Source organism: Psammomys obesus, unplaced genomic scaffold (assembly GCF_907164565.1).
Source record: "Psammomys obesus unplaced genomic scaffold, mPsaObe1.curated_primary_1811, whole genome shotgun sequence".
NCBI classification, from domain to species: Eukaryota; Metazoa; Chordata; class Mammalia; order Rodentia; family Muridae; genus Psammomys; species Psammomys obesus.
The window spans coordinates 2165647-2186173 of record NW_026591598.1 but is presented as its reverse complement, the minus strand read 5'-3'; the positions used below and the strand labels follow the sequence as shown (position 1 = coordinate 2186173).

The 20527-nt window shown below is 50.4% G+C and overlaps 1 protein-coding gene, 1 long non-coding RNA gene and 1 pseudogene across 4 annotated transcripts in view; 1 reads left to right on the top strand and 2 right to left on the bottom strand.

Moving 5' to 3' along the window:
• Positions 1-13630, bottom strand: part of LOC129679726 (uncharacterized) — a 13929-nt gene extending 299 nt beyond the window's left edge. Inside the window, exons 1-5 of one of the 2 annotated variants that reach the window (XR_008720577.1) lie at positions 13495-13630; positions 10849-10911; positions 8906-9110; positions 8568-8789; positions 6996-7183 (exon numbers count right to left, since the gene is read on the bottom strand). This is a non-coding gene — a long non-coding RNA (uncharacterized LOC129679726). Of the gene's footprint in view, positions 1-6983; positions 7184-8567; positions 8790-8905; positions 9111-10848; positions 10912-13494 lie in introns of those variants that run through there. The other variant, XR_008720576.1, reaches the window with a different exon arrangement.
• LOC129679725 (cytochrome c oxidase subunit 7B, mitochondrial-like) overlaps positions 1-18247 on the bottom strand; it is a 31689-nt pseudogene extending 13442 nt beyond the window's left edge.
• Mfsd2a (MFSD2 lysolipid transporter A, lysophospholipid) lies at positions 13738-18331 on the top strand. Of its 2 annotated transcripts, none has more exons than XM_055611109.1 (3): positions 13738-13973; positions 15533-15661; positions 17793-18331. In XM_055611109.1, the coding sequence occupies exons 1-3, from the start codon at positions 13881-13883 to the stop codon at positions 17919-17921; spliced, it is 351 nt and encodes a 116-aa protein (XP_055467084.1). In that variant the 5' UTR covers positions 13738-13880; the 3' UTR covers positions 17922-18331. The 2 variants fall into 2 exon arrangements, with proteins under 2 accessions (XP_055467084.1, XP_055467083.1); XM_055611108.1 differs by having other exon boundaries at positions 13741-13973; positions 15530-15661; positions 17793-18328.
• Positions 18332-20527: the final 2196 nt, after the last annotated feature.

The window sequence follows — 20527 nt, the reverse complement described above, 5'->3', positions numbered from 1 at the left end:
GAAAGAAAGAAAGAAAGAAAGAAAGAAAGAAAGAAAGAAAGAAAGAAAGAAAGAAAGAAAGAAATTTTGAAGACAGAGGGTAGAGGGCTGACAAATCCTGAATGACTTGGAAATCAGGTGGTATGGGAAGGAATGCACATGAGCGAGCTAAGGAGAACTAGATTTTTTTTTTCTTCTTTCTCTCCAAGCATAATGAGGTCTCACCATACCTAGGACTCAAAATAAACTTCACAAATACTTGGTTTTTTCTTTGTTTTGTTTTGGGTTTTTTTTGGTTGTTTGTTTCCTCTGCAGGAATCTGACCTCTCTCAAATTCCTCCTGAAGAACTCCCAAGAATCTCAGGGGCAATTCCCAGATGCTCAGGCTCCCACTACCCCTCTCTGCTGAAGCTCCCGATGGAGCTGAGCCTGATAAATGCCAGTTCTCCCGGGGAGCAGGAGCATTGCTGCTGGGGAACCTCAAGGAGACCTAATGTGATAGCAGCTGTATCTCTGGTCTGCGCAGAGACTACTACAGTCCAAAGTCAAGGGCATTAGTGTTGAGGGAGGAGTCTAGAGGCCCGGGTTTGCAGCTTGACTCTGTAGTTGTCCTGTAGCTCTGTGACCTTAAACAAGTTGTTTAACCTCTCCGCATCTCCGTTGCTCTATCTGTAGAGATAAGATAATAAAGACTGTACCCGATGGGGTTGCTGAGAATCGGAATGAGTGCCCGGCACAGAGAGAGTGGTTAATAAATGTTAGTAATGACGACGTCTATTATTATAGTTCTTGTATTCCTTAACTCATTTAGCAAGCGGGCTCTAGGCACCCCACCCCCAGCATGTGTTCAGTGCATCAGCCAAAATGTATTTCGCACACTTCCCGATACTGTAAACATCCCCTCAGTCCTCTCTGGTGGCCTTGTGGATGCAGTTTGCTCTGCTCGGACAGCACTTCCCTCCTCGGCTACCTGGAGACCTTGCCTTTGAAGCCTCAACCAGTGCTCAGACTCCTCAAGGCAATCGGTTGAACTTCCCTGGCTGAGTCAGATGGCTGCTTTGGGTTTCCATGTGCCAAGCGCTAACTCACGGCACAGCTGTTGGGGGGTGGCAGTCAGATGGATGTCCCCCCCCCCCGCCAGAACTGCGCAATATAGTGACTTTGCCCATAGTGCTCGTGTTCCCCTCTGTCATAATTTTTATTACTCTTGCTTTAGTGATTTATTTACAAACTTAACCTCCCTCAGACTCTGAACTTAAGGACTCTGGCTGACACACAGCCTTGGCTCAGCAAATGTCTTCTGAAGTGAAGGCGCCCGGGACTAGCCACTGCATGGGGAGCCCCTATGCTAGCTGGGAAGATAGAACAACCAACGAGAGACAACAAGAACAAAATCCGAGCCTGTAGTCCCAGCCGCTGTAAAGGTACAAACAGGAGGACTGAAAGTTCAAGGTCTGCCTGGGCTACAAGAGCAAGTTCAAAGACAGCCTGGGCAACTTATTAAGATGGTCTCAAAAAAAAAACAAGTTAAAAAGAGAGAGAGAGAGAGAGAGAGGGCGGGGTGGGGGATGGGAAGATGTCTCAGTGCATAAATAGTTGCTGCGCAAGGGTGAGGCACCGAGTTCAAATGACCGGCATCCATGTCAAGTTAGTCACAGTAGCCCAATGCTGCGGTAGAAGACGGGAAGCAGAGGTGGAGAATCACTCACACACACACACACACACACACATACACACACACACACACACACACACACACACACACAGTAGTGTGTCACAGGGGAGAAGTAGTGATCCAGGCATGAGAGTAGAATGCTTTGGGAATGGCCTCTTGTGATGAGTGAAAGCTTTACCCCCAACTTGTGACTAGAGGGTAGGACAGGGCCAAGTCTCTGGGAAGGAAGACAACACCTGCTTATGCAGCTGTGAACAACAAAAGACATTCTGCAGACAAGATGGAAGACATACGTGTCTGTCCCTCCGAATGAATGTGCGTGCACCCCCCCCCCCACGAACTTTAAAAATGGCTCTGCGGGTAAAGATGCTTGCTACCAAGCCTGTCAACCTGAGTTCACTTCCTGAGACCCACATGAGAGAAAAGAGCCAACCCCCACACGTTGGCCTCCGACCTCTACTTGCATGTAATCTGCATCCTCCAGGCAACAGATAAATGGATGTAGTTTAAAGAAAGGGGGCTCTGGGATATAACTCAGGGGTAGAGATTCTGCCCTAGCACGCGTGAAGCCCTAGGTTCAATCGCCGGTACTAAAAGGAACAAAGAAAGAAAGAAGAAGAAAAGCAAAACAAGAGCAGAGAGGTTCACAGGCTTGAGGCTTTTAAACAGGCTGCCAGGACTACGGAACCCAGTGGGGACTGGAACAGAGGCCAAAGGAAGAAAGATGTGCTTGGAAAACCAAAGGTCCACACTTGTAAATCACTGTGCTCAGGGCTGGGAAGGATCCCAGTCCTAACCATGATTTTCACCTGGTCTGTGGTGCACACGATCATTTCAAAGCTCTGACAGGAACACTACAGGTTTGAAAGCAACCATCATGGGTTCATGTACTCTGCCAGGTCTTTTGCTATTGCTGCCTGGCATGCAGTGGCACAAAGCTGGAGCAGGAGGATGCTGTGAAGATAATCAGAGCATCCCCATAGGCTGGTACCAGACTAGAAGGCCTTTCATAACGTATCTCTTCTGAAGTATGGATTTAGACTATACCTACCGTCATACAAAACAGCCACTTTTGAAGTGTGTGTTGGGGATGGGGGCGAAAGCATAAAAATGATCTGGAGCGGGGGGATCAAGTTAGTAATCGAATATACCCCAAAAAAGACAGTTGTGAAGAAATTCACCAGGTAATGCTGCTACAACTTCCCTAGTGAGAAATGACCTGTGCATTTGTTTGTTTTGTTTGTTTCAAGACAGGGCCTCTCTGCAGAGATGGCTGTCCTGGAACTCACTCTGTAGACCAGGCTAACCTCATACTCACAGAGCTCTGCTTGCCTCTGCCTCTCAAGTGCTGAGATTACAGGTGTGCCTCACTAGGCCCGGCTGACATGTACAGTTTGAGATGTCTTCTTAATAGCTGCTTTTCTCTGCAGCAATCCCTGTCCCTTCAGTGAAGTTTGCTGCCTCAGATTCCTGGTGCTGCAGGGGACAGAGAAGGGTGATCCCTGTGATCCTCTTTGGAAGTCACTGTGAGGGAAGAGAGTCCACAGGATGAGCAGGGGATGCTTACTGGGTAGGAGGCTTCAAAGCGCCTGAAAGGAGAAAGCGTACAGCTAAGGGAACAGACATGGAGTGGGGCTGGGTGGTAAAGCACTGGCTGTGTACGCATGGGACTTGACATCGAAACCCAGAACCTACCTAAAGCTAGGCACTGCAGCACGCCGCTCTCATCCCAGTGCTTGTATGGTGATATGGCAGGCAGAGACAAGAAACTGCCCATAGCTCTCACACCAGCTAGCCTGCCTCACAACTTAAGGCTGTCCTCTCCCCTCCAAGTGTGTGCGTGTGTGCATGTGAGCATGCACACCACACATACACTCTCTCTCTCTCTCTCTCTCTCTCTCTCTCTCTCTCACACACACACACACACACACACACACACACACACACAGTAGTGTGTTACAGGGAAGAAGTGATCCAGGCATGAGAATAGAATGCTTTGGGAATGGCCTCTTGTGATGAGGAAAAGTTTTACCTCCAACTTGTGACTGGATGGTAGGACAGGGCCAAGTCTCTGGGAAGGAAGCTGAGAAGGGTGTACCCCTCAGACTCAAGATTCAAGCTCTGTGCACTGCCTCTCCTCCATGCTAACCCTCGGGAAGCCAGGTTGTGGGCTAGACCAATGCTTCCTCACTATTCTCCGCTTAGTGGAAGGGTCTTGATGACAAGCAGGATGGCCTCGTGCCTCTTGTCCTGCCCTTCACCTTCCTTCTGGCAGCTCACAGAGCCTACTGGTACCTTTGTCTCCTAGGAGGAGCAAAGCTGAGCTTCCAAGAAGAAGAGCGGGATGAAAGACCTCACTTCCTCCACTGTGACCGACCTAGGCTGCACTTCAGTCGGGGACCCTGCCCAGCCCCTATGTCTATCTAGAGCTGAGACGCAAAGCCAGAGCTCACAGCCACCCCAGTGTTCATATATAACCCAGCTCCCAGAATCCCAGGCCAGTCCAGCCCCAATCCAAAGTCTCAAGCCCAGAGCCCAGCTTACAGAACTCAGAGAATGACCTGGACCAGGCAGGAAGTCCAGTCCAAGCCAAAGACCAAGGCTCAGAACTTAGACCAAGCCCAAGACCTTAGCCTAGCTCACATACCAAAAGCCTAGTGCTTGAAAGGCCTGAGGCTCTGGGGCCAGAATTCAGACCAAGGCTAAACCAGAGTGGAACAGTTGAGTGTAGCTCAGAACACACCCAAAAACCTAGAACCCAGGCCAGGACTCATCTCCCACCCCATCTCCACCCCTCCACACTTGTGAACACAGTTTCTCTGTGTAACAGCCCTGACTATCTTGGAACTCAATTTGTAGACCAATTTGGCCTCAAACTCAGTGATCTGCCTGTCTCAGCATGCCCTCACCACCACCTTAACTCCAGATTTAAGAGTCCAACTTTAAGTTGGGCCTGGTGGCACAACTCTTTAATCCTAGTATTCATACTGGGGAGGCAGAGACAGGCAGATCTCTGTGAGTTTGAGGCCAGCCTGGTCTACAAAGCAAGTTCCAGGACAGCCAAGGCTGTTATACAGAGAAACCCTGTCTCAAAGAAACAAACAACAAAACAAAAACAAACTTTAAAGGAATCTGAGGCTAGAAATTTACCCCTATTCCAGAGGTAATCAGCTCCCTGACACTCTTTATAACACTGGCCCCCAAAGGAGTCCAAGCATAGAAGAAGCCCAGGACAGAGGATTTCAGACTCCAACCCAACTCCTGGCAACAGTACCCAGGAAGGTGCATAAGAGCAGGTACTGCTCTACGGACCCCCCTTACCCTGGTCTGGACGATCTATTGCGAGGAATCAGAGACAAAACCGAAGAAAGCTTTCTCTGCAAGGGCTGCTCCTCAGAATCCCAACGGGACCAGAAGCTGCTGCTGCTGCTGCTGCTGCTGCTGCTGCTGGCTAGCTGTTCTGCTTTGGGCAAGTCCCTTCTCTTCCCTGGTCTCACCACTCGGGGGTAGTCAGGAGGTGCACACTGAGATTGTAAACCCAAGACTATTACGGAAGACTCCTTCAGTTGTTCTCTTGGGGAGGGTCTGAGGGTTGGTTTTCAGAACAGTCTCACCTGCCTCTGTCTGGTTTTGAAGTTGTTTAGCCAACCCTGGTCCTCCTGCCTCTGACTCTCCAGGGCGGAAAATACAGGTGTGCGCTGCCATGTTGCACTCCACATCTTCCTTACTCAACATCTATTGAATGTTTATGATATGCTGCTTTAAATGGGGATAGGAGAGATTTCTCTCTCTCCCTCTCTCTTTTTTTTTGGATTGGGTCTCATGTACCCCAGACTAGCCTCAAACTTGACGTGTATCTGAGGATGCCCTTGACCTTCTGTTCTAGCTCCCAAATGTTGGGATTAGTGGCATGTACCATCATGTGTATCACATGCGTGCACATACATGTGGAGACCAGAGGTCAACATTAAGTGTCTTTTTCCATCATTTTCTACCTTGTTTTTATTTTTTACATTTATTTCTCTCTCTCATCTCTGTGTGTGTGTGTCTCTCTCTCCCTCTCTGTGTGTGTGTGTATGTGTGTGTGTGTGTGTGTGTGTGTGTGCGCGCGTGCGCAGGTCAATGCACAGCTGGCAGGAGTCAGTTCTTTCCTTCCACTACGTGGATCCAAGGGATTGAACTTAAGCCATCAGTCTTGTCCGCAAGTGCCTTCCCCCCCCCCCCCCGAACCATCTCACTGATCCTCCACTCTTGTTTGGAGACAGGATTCTCACTGAATTTGTAGCTTACCAGCTGGGCTAGGCTGCTCGGCTCCTTTCCATGTCTCTCGGCGCTGGCAATGAAGGAGCACGCCCGGCTTTTTCCATGATTGCTCGAGATCTGAACTCGGATTCTTTGCTTGTGCTGTGAGCTCTTTAGGAACGGAGCTACATCCCCAGTCCAGGTTTTTGTTTGTTTGGTTGTTCTGTTGTAGTTTTGTGGCAGGGTTTCACGATGTTGCCCTCACTGTCTGGAATCCACTAGATAAACCAGGCAGGATCACACAGGCTGAATCACGGAGATTCTCCTGCCTCTGCTTCCCACATAGCCTGGATCAGATTTTTTTTTTTCTTCCTCTAAGTCATGGTTTCTCTTTGTAGCCCTGGCTGTCCTGGAACTCAGTCTGTAGACTGGTCTGGCCTAGAACTTAGAGAGGTGTCTGGCTCTGCTGGGATTAAAGGCAGGCACTATCCTTGCACAGCTCAGATTTGTTTGTTTTAGTCTTTTCTGTGTGTGTTCTTAAAGACTGGGTTTCTTTCTGGTTTTGGCTGTCCTGGAACTGGCTCCATAGACTAGGCTGACCTTGAACTCACAGATATCTACCTGCCTCTGACTCTCAAGTGCTGGGATTAAAGGAGTGTGCCACCACCACCTGACTCAGAATTTCTTTTTTTAAATCCTGATTATTATTAATATTTGCAAAAAAAAAAAAAAAAAGTTACAGTCCGGCACACACCTGCAATCCCAGCACTCTGGGAGGCAGAGGCAAAGGCAGGTGGATCTCTGTGAATTTGAGTCCAACCTGGTCTACAAAGTGAGTCCAGGACAGCCAAGGCTACACAGAGAAACCCTGTCTTGAAAAAACAAGCAAACAAACAAGAAGAATTTATATGGGCATAGTGATGCACCCCTTTAATCCTGGCACTCCGGGAGGCAGAGGTAGGCAGATATCTGAGTTCAGGCTAGCCTGGCCTACAGAATGAGTTTTAGGACAGCCACGGCTACACAGTGAAACCCTTTCTCAAAAAAAGAAAAGAAACAAACAAATCAATAAACACCACTGGGGGAATAAATTTCTTACCATGTTTTGAAATGTAAAACCTAATTTGTGGTGGCCTCACGTGCTGTGGGTGGGAGGGCTGAAAGGACTGGAGGGCACAACAGGACACTTAAAGGAATCAAAGTGGCCTTGTGAGTGTAGTCGCTAAGCCTTCTTTGGACCAATACAGAGATGAACAAAGTCTTATCCTTTGAAGAGATCATGTCCACCTGTGGAGGGAAATACAGGCAGAATATGTCCGTGTGAGACAACCGTAGAACCTATAGAACCCTGTCTGAGTGTCCAGAATCGAGAACACGAGATTCTGTTTGAGGGATAAAGGTCTGAAAGGGCTTTGCAGAGGAGGTAATTGCAGAGTGGGTAGTGATTGAGGTAAGCACTGTAGGATGGGACCAGGAAGGGTTTGTGAGACAAAGGGAAGACCTGCAACACAGAGGTCGAAGAGACCAAAGTGTGCAGAAGCGGTGAGTGGCTAATGCTGCCTGGGATCCTGCTGGTGCGGAAACTGGTGATGTGAAGCTTCCAAGGAAGGAGCAGCTTGGCACGCTAGTGCTACAGGCAGAGGGGAGGCCTGGGAAGAACTCTGAGCAGAGGCATGAGGCGATTGGTCCCTCTCATCTCTTGGAGTTACAAAGGGAGGCTTCCTGTCCAGAGTTAGGGACCTGAGCTGGGTGATGGGGACTGCTGAGCCACAGTTCTGTGCTCAGTAAAGAGGACATTGTTGCCCAGCATCCACAGACTCTCATCCCATCTTCCCAGATAACCGCAGCAACACGTCAGTCCCTCTGATTCAATTTTTCTTTTCTCTTTTTTTTTTTTTTTTTTTTTTTTTTTGAGACAGGGTTTCTCTGTGTAGCCTTGGCTATCCTGGACTTCTTTTGTAGAACAGGCTGGCCTTGAACTCACAGAGATTCGCCCGCCTCTGCCTCCCAGAGTGCTGGGATTGAAAGCATGTGAGTACCGCCACCACTCACTCTCCCAGTGTCAATGAAAGGCACATATATCATCTCTTCAAAAGACTGTGTATTGGTGCAGGATGAGCTGCAGCTTGTAAAGTTTGTTTTGCACACGTACATTGCCTCACTAAATCCTCAGGAGAGCATCATGAGGCATAAGCACAGATCAGATAAACAGTGCTCAGAGAAGTTGTGACCTGCCCCAAATCCCATATGTAACCAGAAACAGAACTCTGACGAAGCTAGCTAGGTCCTAGCTACACTGTTATCTCTTGCCTTTAATCAATAAGAATAACATCAAACATTACCATAAGGTCCCAGTATGCCACCGTGGAGGTGAGAAGCAGCTATCATACAGGGCTGGGTTGCCCAATCTGCTATCTGTTCAGATGGATAAAAAGGAATCTCAAAGAGGGGGGGAGGCAGGACTCCAGGGACAAGGCAAGCTCTGTTCTTAGTCAATTAACCCGGGTCTAGTTTTTCCCATTTATGAACGGGTCAAGGCCATCGGAGAAGGGCAGGGCCTCCTTGAGGAAACCCTGGTGGTGTGAGCATGAGGAGGGCATGGTTCTGGTTAGCCAGGAAGGGAAAGCTAGTAGCTCATGCACATCTACCTGTCTCTTCTAACACTACCCACCTCTTGCTCAAGAAGCTCTTCACTCGATCTCGTGAGCCCTGAGAACACCTGGTAGCTTGGCCCAAACCACTGCTGCTTCCCATGCCCTGTGCCATGGTCTTAGCGTGGCCTTGTGAGGTTAGGCTGACGTCTTCCAGCTTCTGCCATTCCTTCATCTCCTCAGCAGTGGGGGTAAGGCCTGTCTCTTTTGTCTAGGAGTGGACACCTCGACCTTGTGAGAGTCTAGAATGAGAAAACCCCTAAGGCACTAATTGGAGGCAGGGGCACCGGTTGTCCCAGCAAATCCCTGTATACTTTTCAAGTTCCTCATTTCCTTTAGAACTGGGGCTTGGACTCACCCTTCTGCCAGCTCTGGAGGCTTTCTTGTGGAGTGGCCCATGGCCTCCTGAGATCAGATGCATCAGTCTTGAAACCTCTTCTGATCCACAATTGCCCAACCAATATTACGGGAACTAGCAGCTTCAAGTGACTTCAAGGGCTCTCAGGGATTTCCTCTCGAAGGAGCCCCTCAAAGGTCCCTCCTAAGTTTCTGGTCCACATGCTCTTCACAGGGCAAACAGAGGGACAAGATCAGAAACAAGTGGAGGCATCCCTATCTCAGTAGCTTCTCCAGGAAGCCCTTGCTCCAGGACCTGCCCAGCCCCTACCTCTTCAACCTGGCAGCTCCTCTATGGTATCCCCCCGCAGGATGTAAATTTGCCAGTGAGTTGTTGAGCCAAGTATGGGCCTGACCCTTTTCTCCAGAAGTCAAGGTTATAGGCCTGGCAGGTTGGGACTATAGATTAATCTTACCTCAAAGTGGCAGACTGCAGCTACTCCACCTGGCAGCGATAGTATTCAGCAATGCTTTCCCTCAACAATAATATGCAAATAGTTCCTTCTGATAATCTGACCCAGGACCATCCCACTTCACCAGAAATACTGTCTTGAGTCATCAGATGTAATCTACCACACAAACATTTACCACAACAAAAAAATGTTTTTTTCCTGTTGTTGTTGAAACAAGGTCTCTCTATAGACCCGGCTGTCCTGGAACTCTATGTAAACCAGGCGGGCCTCAAACTCCCAGAGATCTGCCTGCCTCTGCTTCCCCAGTGCTTGGATTAGAGATGGGCAGCTAGTTATAAGCAAAATTTATCTCCTCTGGCAAAAAGAGCCTTAATTGGTGAGGTTGTGCCCAGTATAGAAATAATGATAACAACTTCAGCAGCAATGAAGCAATCTGTAAGGGTTACAGAAGTGGTTCTCAACCTTTCTAATGCTGTGACCCTTTAATACCATTCCTCATGTTGTGGTGACCTCCAACCATAAAATTATTTTATTGATACTTCATAACTGTAACCTTGCTGTTTTGAATCATAATGTAAATATCTGATATGCAGGATATCTGATCTGTGATGCCCCCCCCCCCGGAGGGGTCACAACCCACAGGTTGAGAACTACTGGCTTACAGTGTGTCAAGCTCACTATTCTAGGCATTCTCTTTAATCTTCATATATTCCTGGCTACTCAATGAGATAAGGTGTGTGCTTGTGTGTGTGTGTGTGTGTGTGGTGTGTACTTGTGCATCCATGTGGAAGGGGAGTGTACATTCACTTATGTATTGGGGAGCCAGAGTCAACATTTGCTGTCTTTCTCTATGGCTCTCTACCTTGTTGTTGTTGTTGTTATTATTATTATTATTATTATTGAGATAGACCCTCTGAGTTTGGCAATTACTGTTTCAACTAGATTGGCTGGCCAGCAAATCCCCGGGTCTGCCTGCCTCTGGCTCTCCATCCTCCCGTGCAGAGGTTACAGACATGTACCACCTTGCCAGGGTTTTACAGGGATGGTGGGCATACACATTCAAGTCCTTTGCCTACTAAGTCATCTCGCCAGATTCGAATTTATTCATTTATCTATTTTTTTGAGTCAGGGTCTCACCATGTAGTCTAGGTTAGCAAGTCTTTTATTTGTTTGTCTGAGAAAGGATTTCTCTGTGTAACAACCCTGGCTTGCCCTGGAACTTGCTTTGTAGATTAGGCTGGCCTCTAACTCAGAGAGATCTACCTGCCTCTGCCTCTCAAGTGCTGCAATTAAAGGAGTGCGCCACCACACCCTGCCAGGCTAACTAGTCTTGAACAATCCCCCTGCCTCAGTCTCCTAAGTGCTGGGATAACAGGTCTGCGTCACTGGGCCAGTTACTGGGTATCAAACTTGGGGCTTTACACGTGCTAGAGCAGCCCTCTACCAACTGAACAGTATTACTATCCCCTCTGGGACCTTTGTATATACTCACCTTCTCTACTTCTGGAAAGATCAGGGGACTCAGAAGTTCTCTGGGGAGTACCCAGCAGCAGCCCTGCATACATGTTGAGAGATGTGGAGCAACACAGAGAAATTACGCTCATTTGTCCTTTGAAGCCTGAGCTAGACCCACAAAGGGTACTGGTGGCCAGAAGGACAGTCCTACCATTTGCCTGCCCACGAGGGAGAAGTTCTTACTCTCAGGAAAAGATGGTGGTGGTGAAGAAGGGGCCCAGGTTTCTGCTCCAGGCCTCTGTGACAAACAGAGCTTCGGCAAAGTTACCTGGGCTCTGGGCTTGATGGTATGGATATGAAGGGCTAGAAAGAGAATGTCCAAAGGGACTAACAGAGTCACATGGCCAGGACTGTAGGTACCTGAAGGATAATAACCAAGTTTGTCATCAAGGTTTTTGTTTTGTTTTGAGACAGGGTTTCTCTGTGTAGCCTTGATGTCCTGGTCTCACTTTGTAGACCAGGTTGGCCTCGAACTCAGAGACATCTCCCTGCCTCTGCCTCCCAGAGTGATGGGATCATGTACATGAGCCACTGCACTGGGCTGTCATCAAGTTTATAAAATCAAATCCTTGCTTCTCTTCTTTTAATCTTGGGTTTATCTATAAAATGGATGTAAACAAAACAAAACAAAACACCTCCCTAGTTAGTGTTAGAACAAATGAATTATTTGGTATATTCAAAGCAAAAGCACTTAGCACAGTACATGCCATGTAGATGGTGGGTATTTGGTAATTGGGAACTATTGTGCTTATGGCGCTCAGATTCAGCTCATGATGAACGTGAGTCTCTAGTCCTGACTGAAACAGACAGAACTGAAGTCGGGATGGCAAGCTGGACCTACATTTAGAGGGGAAGAAGATCGTGTACAACAGAGCCGGAACTCAAAACAATTTCTACAGGCTGAAGTAATCAACATGACATTATTCTGCTGGGAACTTGACAACATCACACAAACTAGAGGGTGGTGAGGAAACCTGACTTGACCCCAAGCTCTGGTGCAAGGGATCTGAATGAGTTAGTTAACCACAACCTGGTGGGGACGGATCACGGGAGAGAAAGGCTCTGAAGCCCAGCAGTCTTAGGCTGCATTAACAATGTGTCCTGTCCAGACTGGGGGAAATAATAGGCCTATTGTGCTGGCTTGATCAGGCCATATCTGGAATCTTGCATTGCTACACTGACAGACTGGAATCAGGCCAGGAGGGGGACCAGCCCAGCTTCAGCTTCTGGGCTCTTGTGCTAAATGCTTGTCTTATCCCCCAAACAACCCTAGTAGGTAGGTCCCTGTTTTGTACACAAGGAGGTTAACAAAATTGTCCAGCATCAACTGTATAGCTGATACTCGGAGGAGGCTTTTCTGAATGGGCCGTCTCCCCTGGTGTTCCAACGTTCGCTCACTGTAGTTTAGTGGGATGTGGAAGTGAAAGAGATATAGTTTTTATTTTCAAGGAGGGCACGATCTGGCTTGGTTATTCAGATCACTCATGGAATGGTGTAGTTCAAGGGAGCGAAGAATTTAGGGCTGGAAGGGAACACAGAGGACTCCTCAAGCAAATCAAGCTTAGAGCAGGGAAGAGAGACAGGGCGGTGTCACGAGGAAACACGGAGCCCGGTGTATGCCTTCCTACCGTCTTCACTGTCTGGCCTGGCTTGTTTCTGTACAGTGATCTGCCCAGATGGACTCTGTCAGGGCACAGCAGGGTGCGTGCTGTGGTCCTCATGGGGGAGCCACAGCTCAACATCTCTTCCCCGCAATTTGAATTAAAAGAAAAAAAAAAAAAAAAAAAAAAAAAAGGATCCTGACACGGAAAAACAAGGGTCCTGTGTGAGTAGCCTCTGAGATTCTCCACAGCCACCTCGCTGATAGGAGGAGCTGGGCTTCACCCAGGCTCCTGGGGGTCTGGGAAGCCTGGGCTGACGTTAGCAGAGGTGGAAGAAAAGGCTGTTCTTTGCTGGCTTCTATGCCTGGCCTCTGTTTAGAGGCAGGTCCGCCCTTCTTTCAAGGACCACATTCCTATTCTCTTTCTCAAAGATTCCCTTGACTTTTTTTTTTTTTTTTTTTTTTTTCTTTTTTTGGACACTGAAGGCTGTTGGTGTCTAGTATCTCCCAGAGCTTCCTGTCTGGGAGCATATACCCGGTTCTGCCTCCTGTAATTTATGCTGAGGCCAGAGCAGGAGAGTCATGGGCAAAGACTTAGGAAGTGGATAAAGCCGTTCTGGCCTGTCTCTGTGGTAACAGCTGCTCTTCTCCGCGTCCCCCTTTCCTCGGCTGTAAAATTCGTGAGCACCCAGTGAGATCACTTTAAGCCTGTTAGAAGTTATCCATAAAAGGCTGCCGTGGCCGTGGCTCCTTTGTATAACTTGAGAGCAACCCTGCTGGAAGGGGCAGCCACTGGACTGGCTAAACTTTCTGTCCTTACTGAAAAGGGCTCCCTAAATATAAGAGGCAAGGAGAAGGAATGGTCGATCTCGAGACTCGGGAGACGGACATTAATAGTGAAAGTGGCCGCCTACGGCCTCAGGTTTGGGGGAGGGGGAAAAGCCACCTGACCTCAGATTTTAAAAAGGGCAGATCCGGGGTTCAGAAGTCCTGGGCTACAGGCTCAGCTCGGGGAGAACTCACTTTGGGGGACCTTGGGCAGGTCAGGTTCAGCCTTGAGCTTCGGTTTCGGAGGGCGAGTCAGGTGGGTTCCTCAGCCTTGCTCAGGGGCTCAGGAGCACGCGTTGAGGGATGCCGGCTTGTTGAACGTGGCCAAGCGGCGAGGCTCCGCCAGGCGAGTTGAGCAGGCGCGTGCAGGGATTGGCTGGAGGCTCAGGACCGAACCTTTAAGAGGCGCGGAGGGGGCGTGCAAGGGAGTTTTCTTCGCCGGCGTTCCTGGTTTGCTAAGTGCCGGCTAACGTAGCAGTGGCTGCGCCCAGCGCCCAGGACGGGAGCCCCAGGCGAGTGCCGGCCGGCAGAACACAGGAGCATCCCGGCGTCCCGGTCCCGGACGGCGTGGCCCGCGGGTCATGGCCAAAGGAGAGGGCGCCGAGAGCGGATCCGCGGCGGGGCTGCTCCCCACCGGCATCCTCCAAGCCAGCGAACGGCCGGCCCAGGTGAAGGTGAGGTCCCGAGAGGAGGGCAAGCGGGGGCGGGCAGGCCGAAAGGTGGGCACGGGGGCACCGGGGCTTAGGTCTGGTCTCGGGAGACCCGGAGGGGAACAGGCTACCAGTGAGGCTTGGGGAAATGAAAAAGGGGCTCCGGAACCGGGGGGTGATGGAGAAAGTCTGAAGCCCCTTTGCACACCCCTGCGCCGCGTTCGTGCCCAGAGCGGCGCCGGCAACTCCACACCGCGTGGGGCATTTCCCCGCTCTCTGGGTTCTCCTGTGCCGAGCCACGCTAGTTTCTCTCCCTCTAGGGCTAGCGGGACCCCAGAAATCGGAGAGCCCCCTTGGCTCTCCATCTCTCAGTACCACCCCCACTCTCAACGCTTTAACTCTTGAGGAGGGCCACTCAAGTTCATTCATAAGAACAAGGGCTCTCTGCTCTTAAAGGAGCCGCACGCCGAAAGCGTCGGTGTGACTGAGAGTTCACATGCTCAAGCTCCGCGCCTCTCTACTCTCTCTTTCGGATCGACCCTAGCTCTGTGGGTCTATTCAACCGTCCCATGAAACCACGCGGCCCCAGGAAAGAGATCTCTCACAGTCTATCTATTTGGGTGGTGCTTAACTTTTTAATTTTATTAACTGATCTTGGAAGGAGCGAGTGAGCAATTATGCTGTTGCTATGTATGAGTAATCTCTACTTTCCCTGGGCAACATCAACCTCCCCTCGTGCTCCACCCGGAGAAGGCTAAGCCCTGCACCTGGAGCCCTTTTCACCCCTCTCCAAGCTCCCCTGGGAGCTGAAAGGGGTGTGAGTCAGGAGGCCGGAGGGTAGGACTGCTCAAGGGTTTGCCTGGAGCTGAAGACTCCCTACAGGGTCCGGGGAACTTTGGGACAGATGGAAGGAACAGCTGTGTGTGGCTGCAGCGGGCTAGGCTGCCCCCCCCCCCCCCCCGCCCCCCGCAGCTCTGGAGCCCTCACCCAGTAGGCAGGTGGATCCTGGCTGCTGTGGGGCGTCAGGGAGGGAGCCTGGGTTGGGCTCAGGCAACTGATGGCAGCAAGAGGATTTTCAGGTTGTGACAGCTAGTGCCGGGTGGGGACAGGTCCCCTGCTACAACATGCTCTTTCTGGGCAACTTGAAAAGGAGCAAACTGCTGAGGGCCTTGGAGAAGATTTTTTTTTTTTTTTTTTTGACACAGGGTTTTTCTGTGTAGCCCTGGTTGTCCTGGAACTAGCTCTGTAGAACAGGCTGGCTTCAGGCTAAGAGATCTGCCTGGCTCTGTCTCCCAAGTGCTGGGACTGAAGTCATGTGCCACTATACCTGGCCTGGAAGATCTTTAAAGATAGAGGGTATAGGTTTCCTCAGAATTTAGGGGTGGGAGGGATAAGTCTAAGTTTAAGGGCTACTTCCTCTGGGGTAGGGGAAGTGGGATTTCCCTAGGTGGGAACTGGGCAAGGTGGAGCTGTCCCTCTTGGCTGAGTTAGCTGGAGAAATAAATGGCCATGCCTCTGGCACCTTCTAGGTTGGAGGCCAGAATCCAGGGCCTATTTTCATTCTTTCCTTCTCTTCCCAGAAGGAGCCAAAGAAGAAGCAGCAATTGTCCATCTGCAACAAGCTTTGTTACGCGGTTGGAGGGGCCCCCTACCAGCTGACTGGCTGTGCCCTGGGGTTCTTCCTGCAGATCTACCTGTTGGATGTGGCTAAGGTGGGTGGCCTGAGCTCCACAGGCTCTTCCAGTAGCCAGAGGCGAAAAGTGGTAGGGCCTCTCTTGGGCTCCGTTTTCCCCAGTGGTAAAGACAGGACCAGAATACATTCCCTGGCTGCCACTCAGGGTCGCAGTGGATGAGAACTAAGGCTTTAGGAAGTGTTCTGGAGGGAAGCGTATCTGCCCTCAGGAACCACAGCTGGCAACTAACTCTTCCTTGCCGGGGAGGGGCAAGAGAGAGCCTGGAGGAATAGGCAATGGCTGTGAGGGAGAATGGGACCCGCTGGTGACGCCGTTCTTAGAAGGGACTGGCACACCATGTCCCTGGCTGGAAGACGGTCAGCTGGCTTGGCTAAGGGCTCAGTGGATGTTGCCAGGCTGATGGAAGGACCGTCTCTTACCTTCATCTGGGGAGAGGCAGCTTGCCGTTGGGTAGGAGGAACCTGAGGGTGGTGGCATATGTCAGAGTGCCCCGGTACTTGGGGGTCTCTGATGGGGGGGGGGTAGCCGGTGAAGCCGGGCTAATGTGTGTACTTTGAGAAGCCCTGGCCAGCAGCCTGGCATCCAAAGAATTCGCCCTGTCTGGATGAGAGAGTGGGAGACTGAGTAACCATGGCTCCGGGGTGCCCTCACTGCCTCTTTTCTGTGTGGCATCTGTGGGCAAGTGAGGCGTATTGGTTTCTACTTGCAGGTGTGGAACACTGAGCCCCAGAAAGGACAGAAGCTTCATTCAGTAGCTGGGTCTCAAACAGTTCCCATGGCTGGCTCCCAAGGGGGTTATAAATGAGAGGAACCTGCAGCTGAGCATAAAATGGGGTTAGAGTAAGTGGGGTGAGGGTAGGGTAGAGGGGTACAGAGCGGGAAGGTTGCCAGCTTTCCAGAGCAGGGTTCTGACAACCGGACATGGTGGCACATGCTTGTTACCTCAGCACTTAGGAGGCTGAGACAGGAGGGTTGAGATTTCAAAAACCAGCCTGAGACCCTGTCTCAAACACAAAGTTAAAAAAAAAAAAAATCAAGGTTTTTATGGGATGAGGTTGCCAGAAAAATCTGTATTTAAAACCTAAAGCGTTTGGAAAGTGAGAGATGGTTTGAGTAAATTGTGATGGGCCACTCTCTAAGAATCATCTATAGGGCAGACACAGCGGCACACATCTGTAGAAAGGACAGGCATAGAACTACAAATGAGATCCTCTCTCTCTCTCTCTCTACACACACACACACACACACACACACACACACACACACACACACACCCAGTAACAGGGTGGGGGAGTCACTGTTTAAGTAGGTTTCAGAGCTTACTGCTTTCTTAGAGGATCTGAGTCATGAGTACCCAGGCCAGGCCACTCACAACCGCGACTGCCTACGACTCTAGGGGATCCTAGCTCTAGGAAAGCCTCTGGCTCCCAAGGCTCCTGTACTCATTTGAACAAATCCCAACACATCATCACATAATTTAAAATAATAAAATGAATTCTACGATTAAAAAAAAAGAAGATGAGGAGGGAAAGCATCTATCGCTTCCTTTTTCCATATCAAGGATAAAGCTTGACCTCATAAAACACACTATAACCCGTAACTCTCAGACATATGGGGAAACTGAGGCTCTCTGTGGTTGCCCAGGGAACAAACACTAGCTCTGTAATCAGGTGGTCAGGGGCTCAGAATTGGGAGAGGAAAGGAAGAAAATGATTCTACATCCATTCTGTATGATGAGATGTTTTTAAGGGCAGCAGAGGGAAGGAAAGATCCAGAAAAGCTTTGAACACAGGCCTACTCCAATAATGCAGTTATCAAAGAAATGCTTTTGTCATCATCATCATTATTATTTTTTTCTTTTGAGACTGGGTCTCTCTATGCAGTATTGACTGTCCTGAAACTCACTACATACTGGCCTTGAACTCACAGAGATCTTCCTGCCTCTGCCTCTGCCTCCCAGAGTGCTGGAGTTAAAGGCATAGGCCACCATGCCCAGCTGCTCTTGTCATTACTGTTTATCACAACACCTCATCCATCCTGGGCAAGCGTAGTACTACTGAGCTAAACCGCTGGATTTGGCTACTGCAGTGAGGGAAGCCCTGCTGAGGCAAATGAATGAACAATGTCTTCTGCTTTTTCTCCATGGCAGGTGGACCCACTCCCTGCTTCCATTATCCTTTTCGTGGGCCGAGCCTGGGATGCCTTCACTGACCCACTGGTGGGCTTCTGCATCAGCAAGTCCTCCTGGACCCGTCTGGGCCGCCTCATGCCCTGGTAAGTAGAGATGCTCCTTTGAGGTGCAGAAGGCCAGGCTTCTGGTGTTATCTTCCTCCAGTTCTTCCATCTCTTGTCACAAGTTGGAGGCTCAGGGCAACGAACGACCCAAAAGCTCAACGGTGTTGAAACCCCAAGCTGAGGCCTCAGCTGACCCAGACGTGGGCATTGGGACACCCAGCCAGTTTGTTTCTGGGCTGGCCAAGGTGCTGAGTTAGTTGCCCTCCCTCAGCTCAGGCCTCAGGGCTCCCCGAGGTCCACTCACTCACCTTGAGGAAGCTGGAATCCTCACCTTTCCCACTCATCACTTCTATGGTGGCAGAGGTAGGTCTTGAGAACAGTGGAGAGGTTGCCCGGGTTTGAATGGCAGTGGTGCAGCCTTGAGCAACTTCCTGAACATCTCCGAACCTTAGGTAAAATGGCGGTACGGTGAGGGCCTTAATTTGTAAAGCACTCAGCCTAGTGCCTAGTGGGCGTTGATACGCAATTTGACATTCCTTGAAGGTAGTTAATGGGAAGGCATGGATGGATAGGGGCAACACTGAGAATGGAATTTGCAGACCCATTCCAATCCCTTGAGCGAAGGAACTATTTTTTTTTTCCACCGTGTTATTCAGCGTCAGCCTGTGGGGCAAGGTTAGGGGAAGGCAGTTGCCATAGATCAGACAGTGATGGGGACACACAGGACAGGCCAAGCCGGGGCTCTGGTTCCCTCCAGGACATCCTGCTTCAGGGGGTGGAGGGGGTGTACCCCTTTCATCTCCAGCCCATCCAAGCTTAAGTGGGCGCCTTCCTGCCCCAGGGGCGCCCATACCTGGTCTCCGGCCTTCAAAGCTCTTCCAGCAGCCTCTGCACCTCCACAGTTTCCTTTCCCACGAGGCCCCCCACCCACCCCAATCCTGCCAGCCCCTGGCAAAAGCCCAGCTTGGAAGCCTTTGATCCAGGCTTCACGGCCAAGGGGTTGGAGGGGAGGGCAGGAGAGCCTCCTTTACCTGGGCAAGCTGCTCAGGGAGTCCTGAGCACCAGCCTGTGAGACTTGGCCCTGTGCCGGCCCCTTGGCAGCTGGTGGAGGGCGGGGCCCCGCTCCCACATCGCCTCATGAGGCCCAGCCAATCGGAAGCCGCTGCCTGATGCGCAGGAGCACAGGGTTACTCCCAGTCACATCGGGTTCCTGTTCGCTGTTGAGCGTTCAGCGGCCTGGCTCAGAGGATGCAGTGTTTGAGGAAGGCTGAGGAGGAGCCCTGTTCTCTGAGGAGACAACGTGGGGGGGTGGGAGGAGGAGGAGAGCCAGCAAAGCCTCCCGTGGGAGGGAGATCTGAAGACTCTTGCTGGGTCAGTGCGACAGCTACTCCGGGAAAGTTTCTGGAGACCCCTTAGGTTGCTCTCTGGGTGGCAAGTGCTTGGGTGTCCGTCAGATGACTCATAGGCCCAGGGGCCATTGCAGGCATGACATCCCAGGTTGCACCTCTTCGGGCCTGGAGACCAGAAAGAGGCTGGGTCAGGGTTGGTTAGTGTAAGCCCTACTCCCTCTCCTAAAAACTGCAACGATGCAGACAGTCTCTTTCCCAGAAATGCCTAAGGCCACCTGTGAGACCCTGCTAGAAGGATTGAGATACGGCAGGCCAGACCCGAGGTTAGTCAATTACCAGGCATTGTCCACTTGTGAGCCTGGCCTGTAGTGTTTCCTGAAGGCCACTTCTCCTGTTGAGCCCTCCTGATGTGATTGCGGCAAACACTTAATGTCCCAAGTACTGTTCAACATTTTTCTGTCAATTTACTTAAAACTCAAGCCTACTCCAACTCACAAAGCTGAAGTCCTCCCACTTGCCCGTGAGGCGTCCCATTTTCTCTGCCTGCTATCTCCTAATTCCATCCACCTTGCTCACTGCGCTCGGCCCACAGGCCCTGCTGTTCCATACTCCTGCCCGAGGACGCTGACCACTCCCATCCTTGCCTCAGAAATCTGCAGTGCCGACTCTCTGACCCCATCCACACCTTCTCAGTTAATGTCCTCTCAGCCAGTTAGGGCCTGCTCTTCAGTCTCATATCTGCTTATCTCCAGACTGCTTTTTTCTCTCCGTAGCACTTGCCACTTCTTCTTCTTCTTTTTTTTTTTTTTTCAAGTTTAACATATAGATTTACTCTATTTGTTTATTACTTGCCACTTCTTAATAAGACATACGACTGTTTTAAAGACGGTGACAAAATGTAGATAGCATAGCCATTTACCTTATTTATGTATGGTAGAACTCAAACTCAGGGCCTGGCACAGGCCAGGCAAGCATTCTACAGCCTTGATTTAGTTGAGTTTTGTTCTTTAAAGACAAGGTTTCACGTAGCCAAGGCTGGCCTCCATCCTTACTCTCTGCCTCCTAAGTGCTCAGATTATGGTCATGTACTAACACCTCCAGCTCCACCTTTGTTTGTTTTGTTATTGAGACAGGGTCTCTGGCTGCCCTGCAATTTGTTATGTAGACCAAACTCACAGAAATCCCCCTGCCTCTGCCTCTTGAGAGCAGAGGCAGGGGGATGCCTGAGTCTGAGGCCAGCCTGGTATACATAGAGAGTTCCAGGATAGACCGGGCTACATAGACGCTGTCTCAAAAAAAA

Bases quoted from the DNA above. Each gene is read 5' to 3' on its own strand.
- Mfsd2a (XM_055611108.1), top strand. From the start codon at position 13,881: ATGGCCAAAGGAGAGGGCGCCGAGAGCGGATCCGCGGCGGGGCTGCTC. The intron at 13,974-15,529 runs GTGAGGTCCCGA...TTCTCTTCCCAG, and splicing joins AACGGCCGGCCCAGGTGAAG to AAGGAGCCAAAGAAGAAGCA. The intron at 15,662-17,792 runs GTGGGTGGCCTG...TCTCCATGGCAG, and splicing joins ACCTGTTGGATGTGGCTAAG to GTGGACCCACTCCCTGCTTC.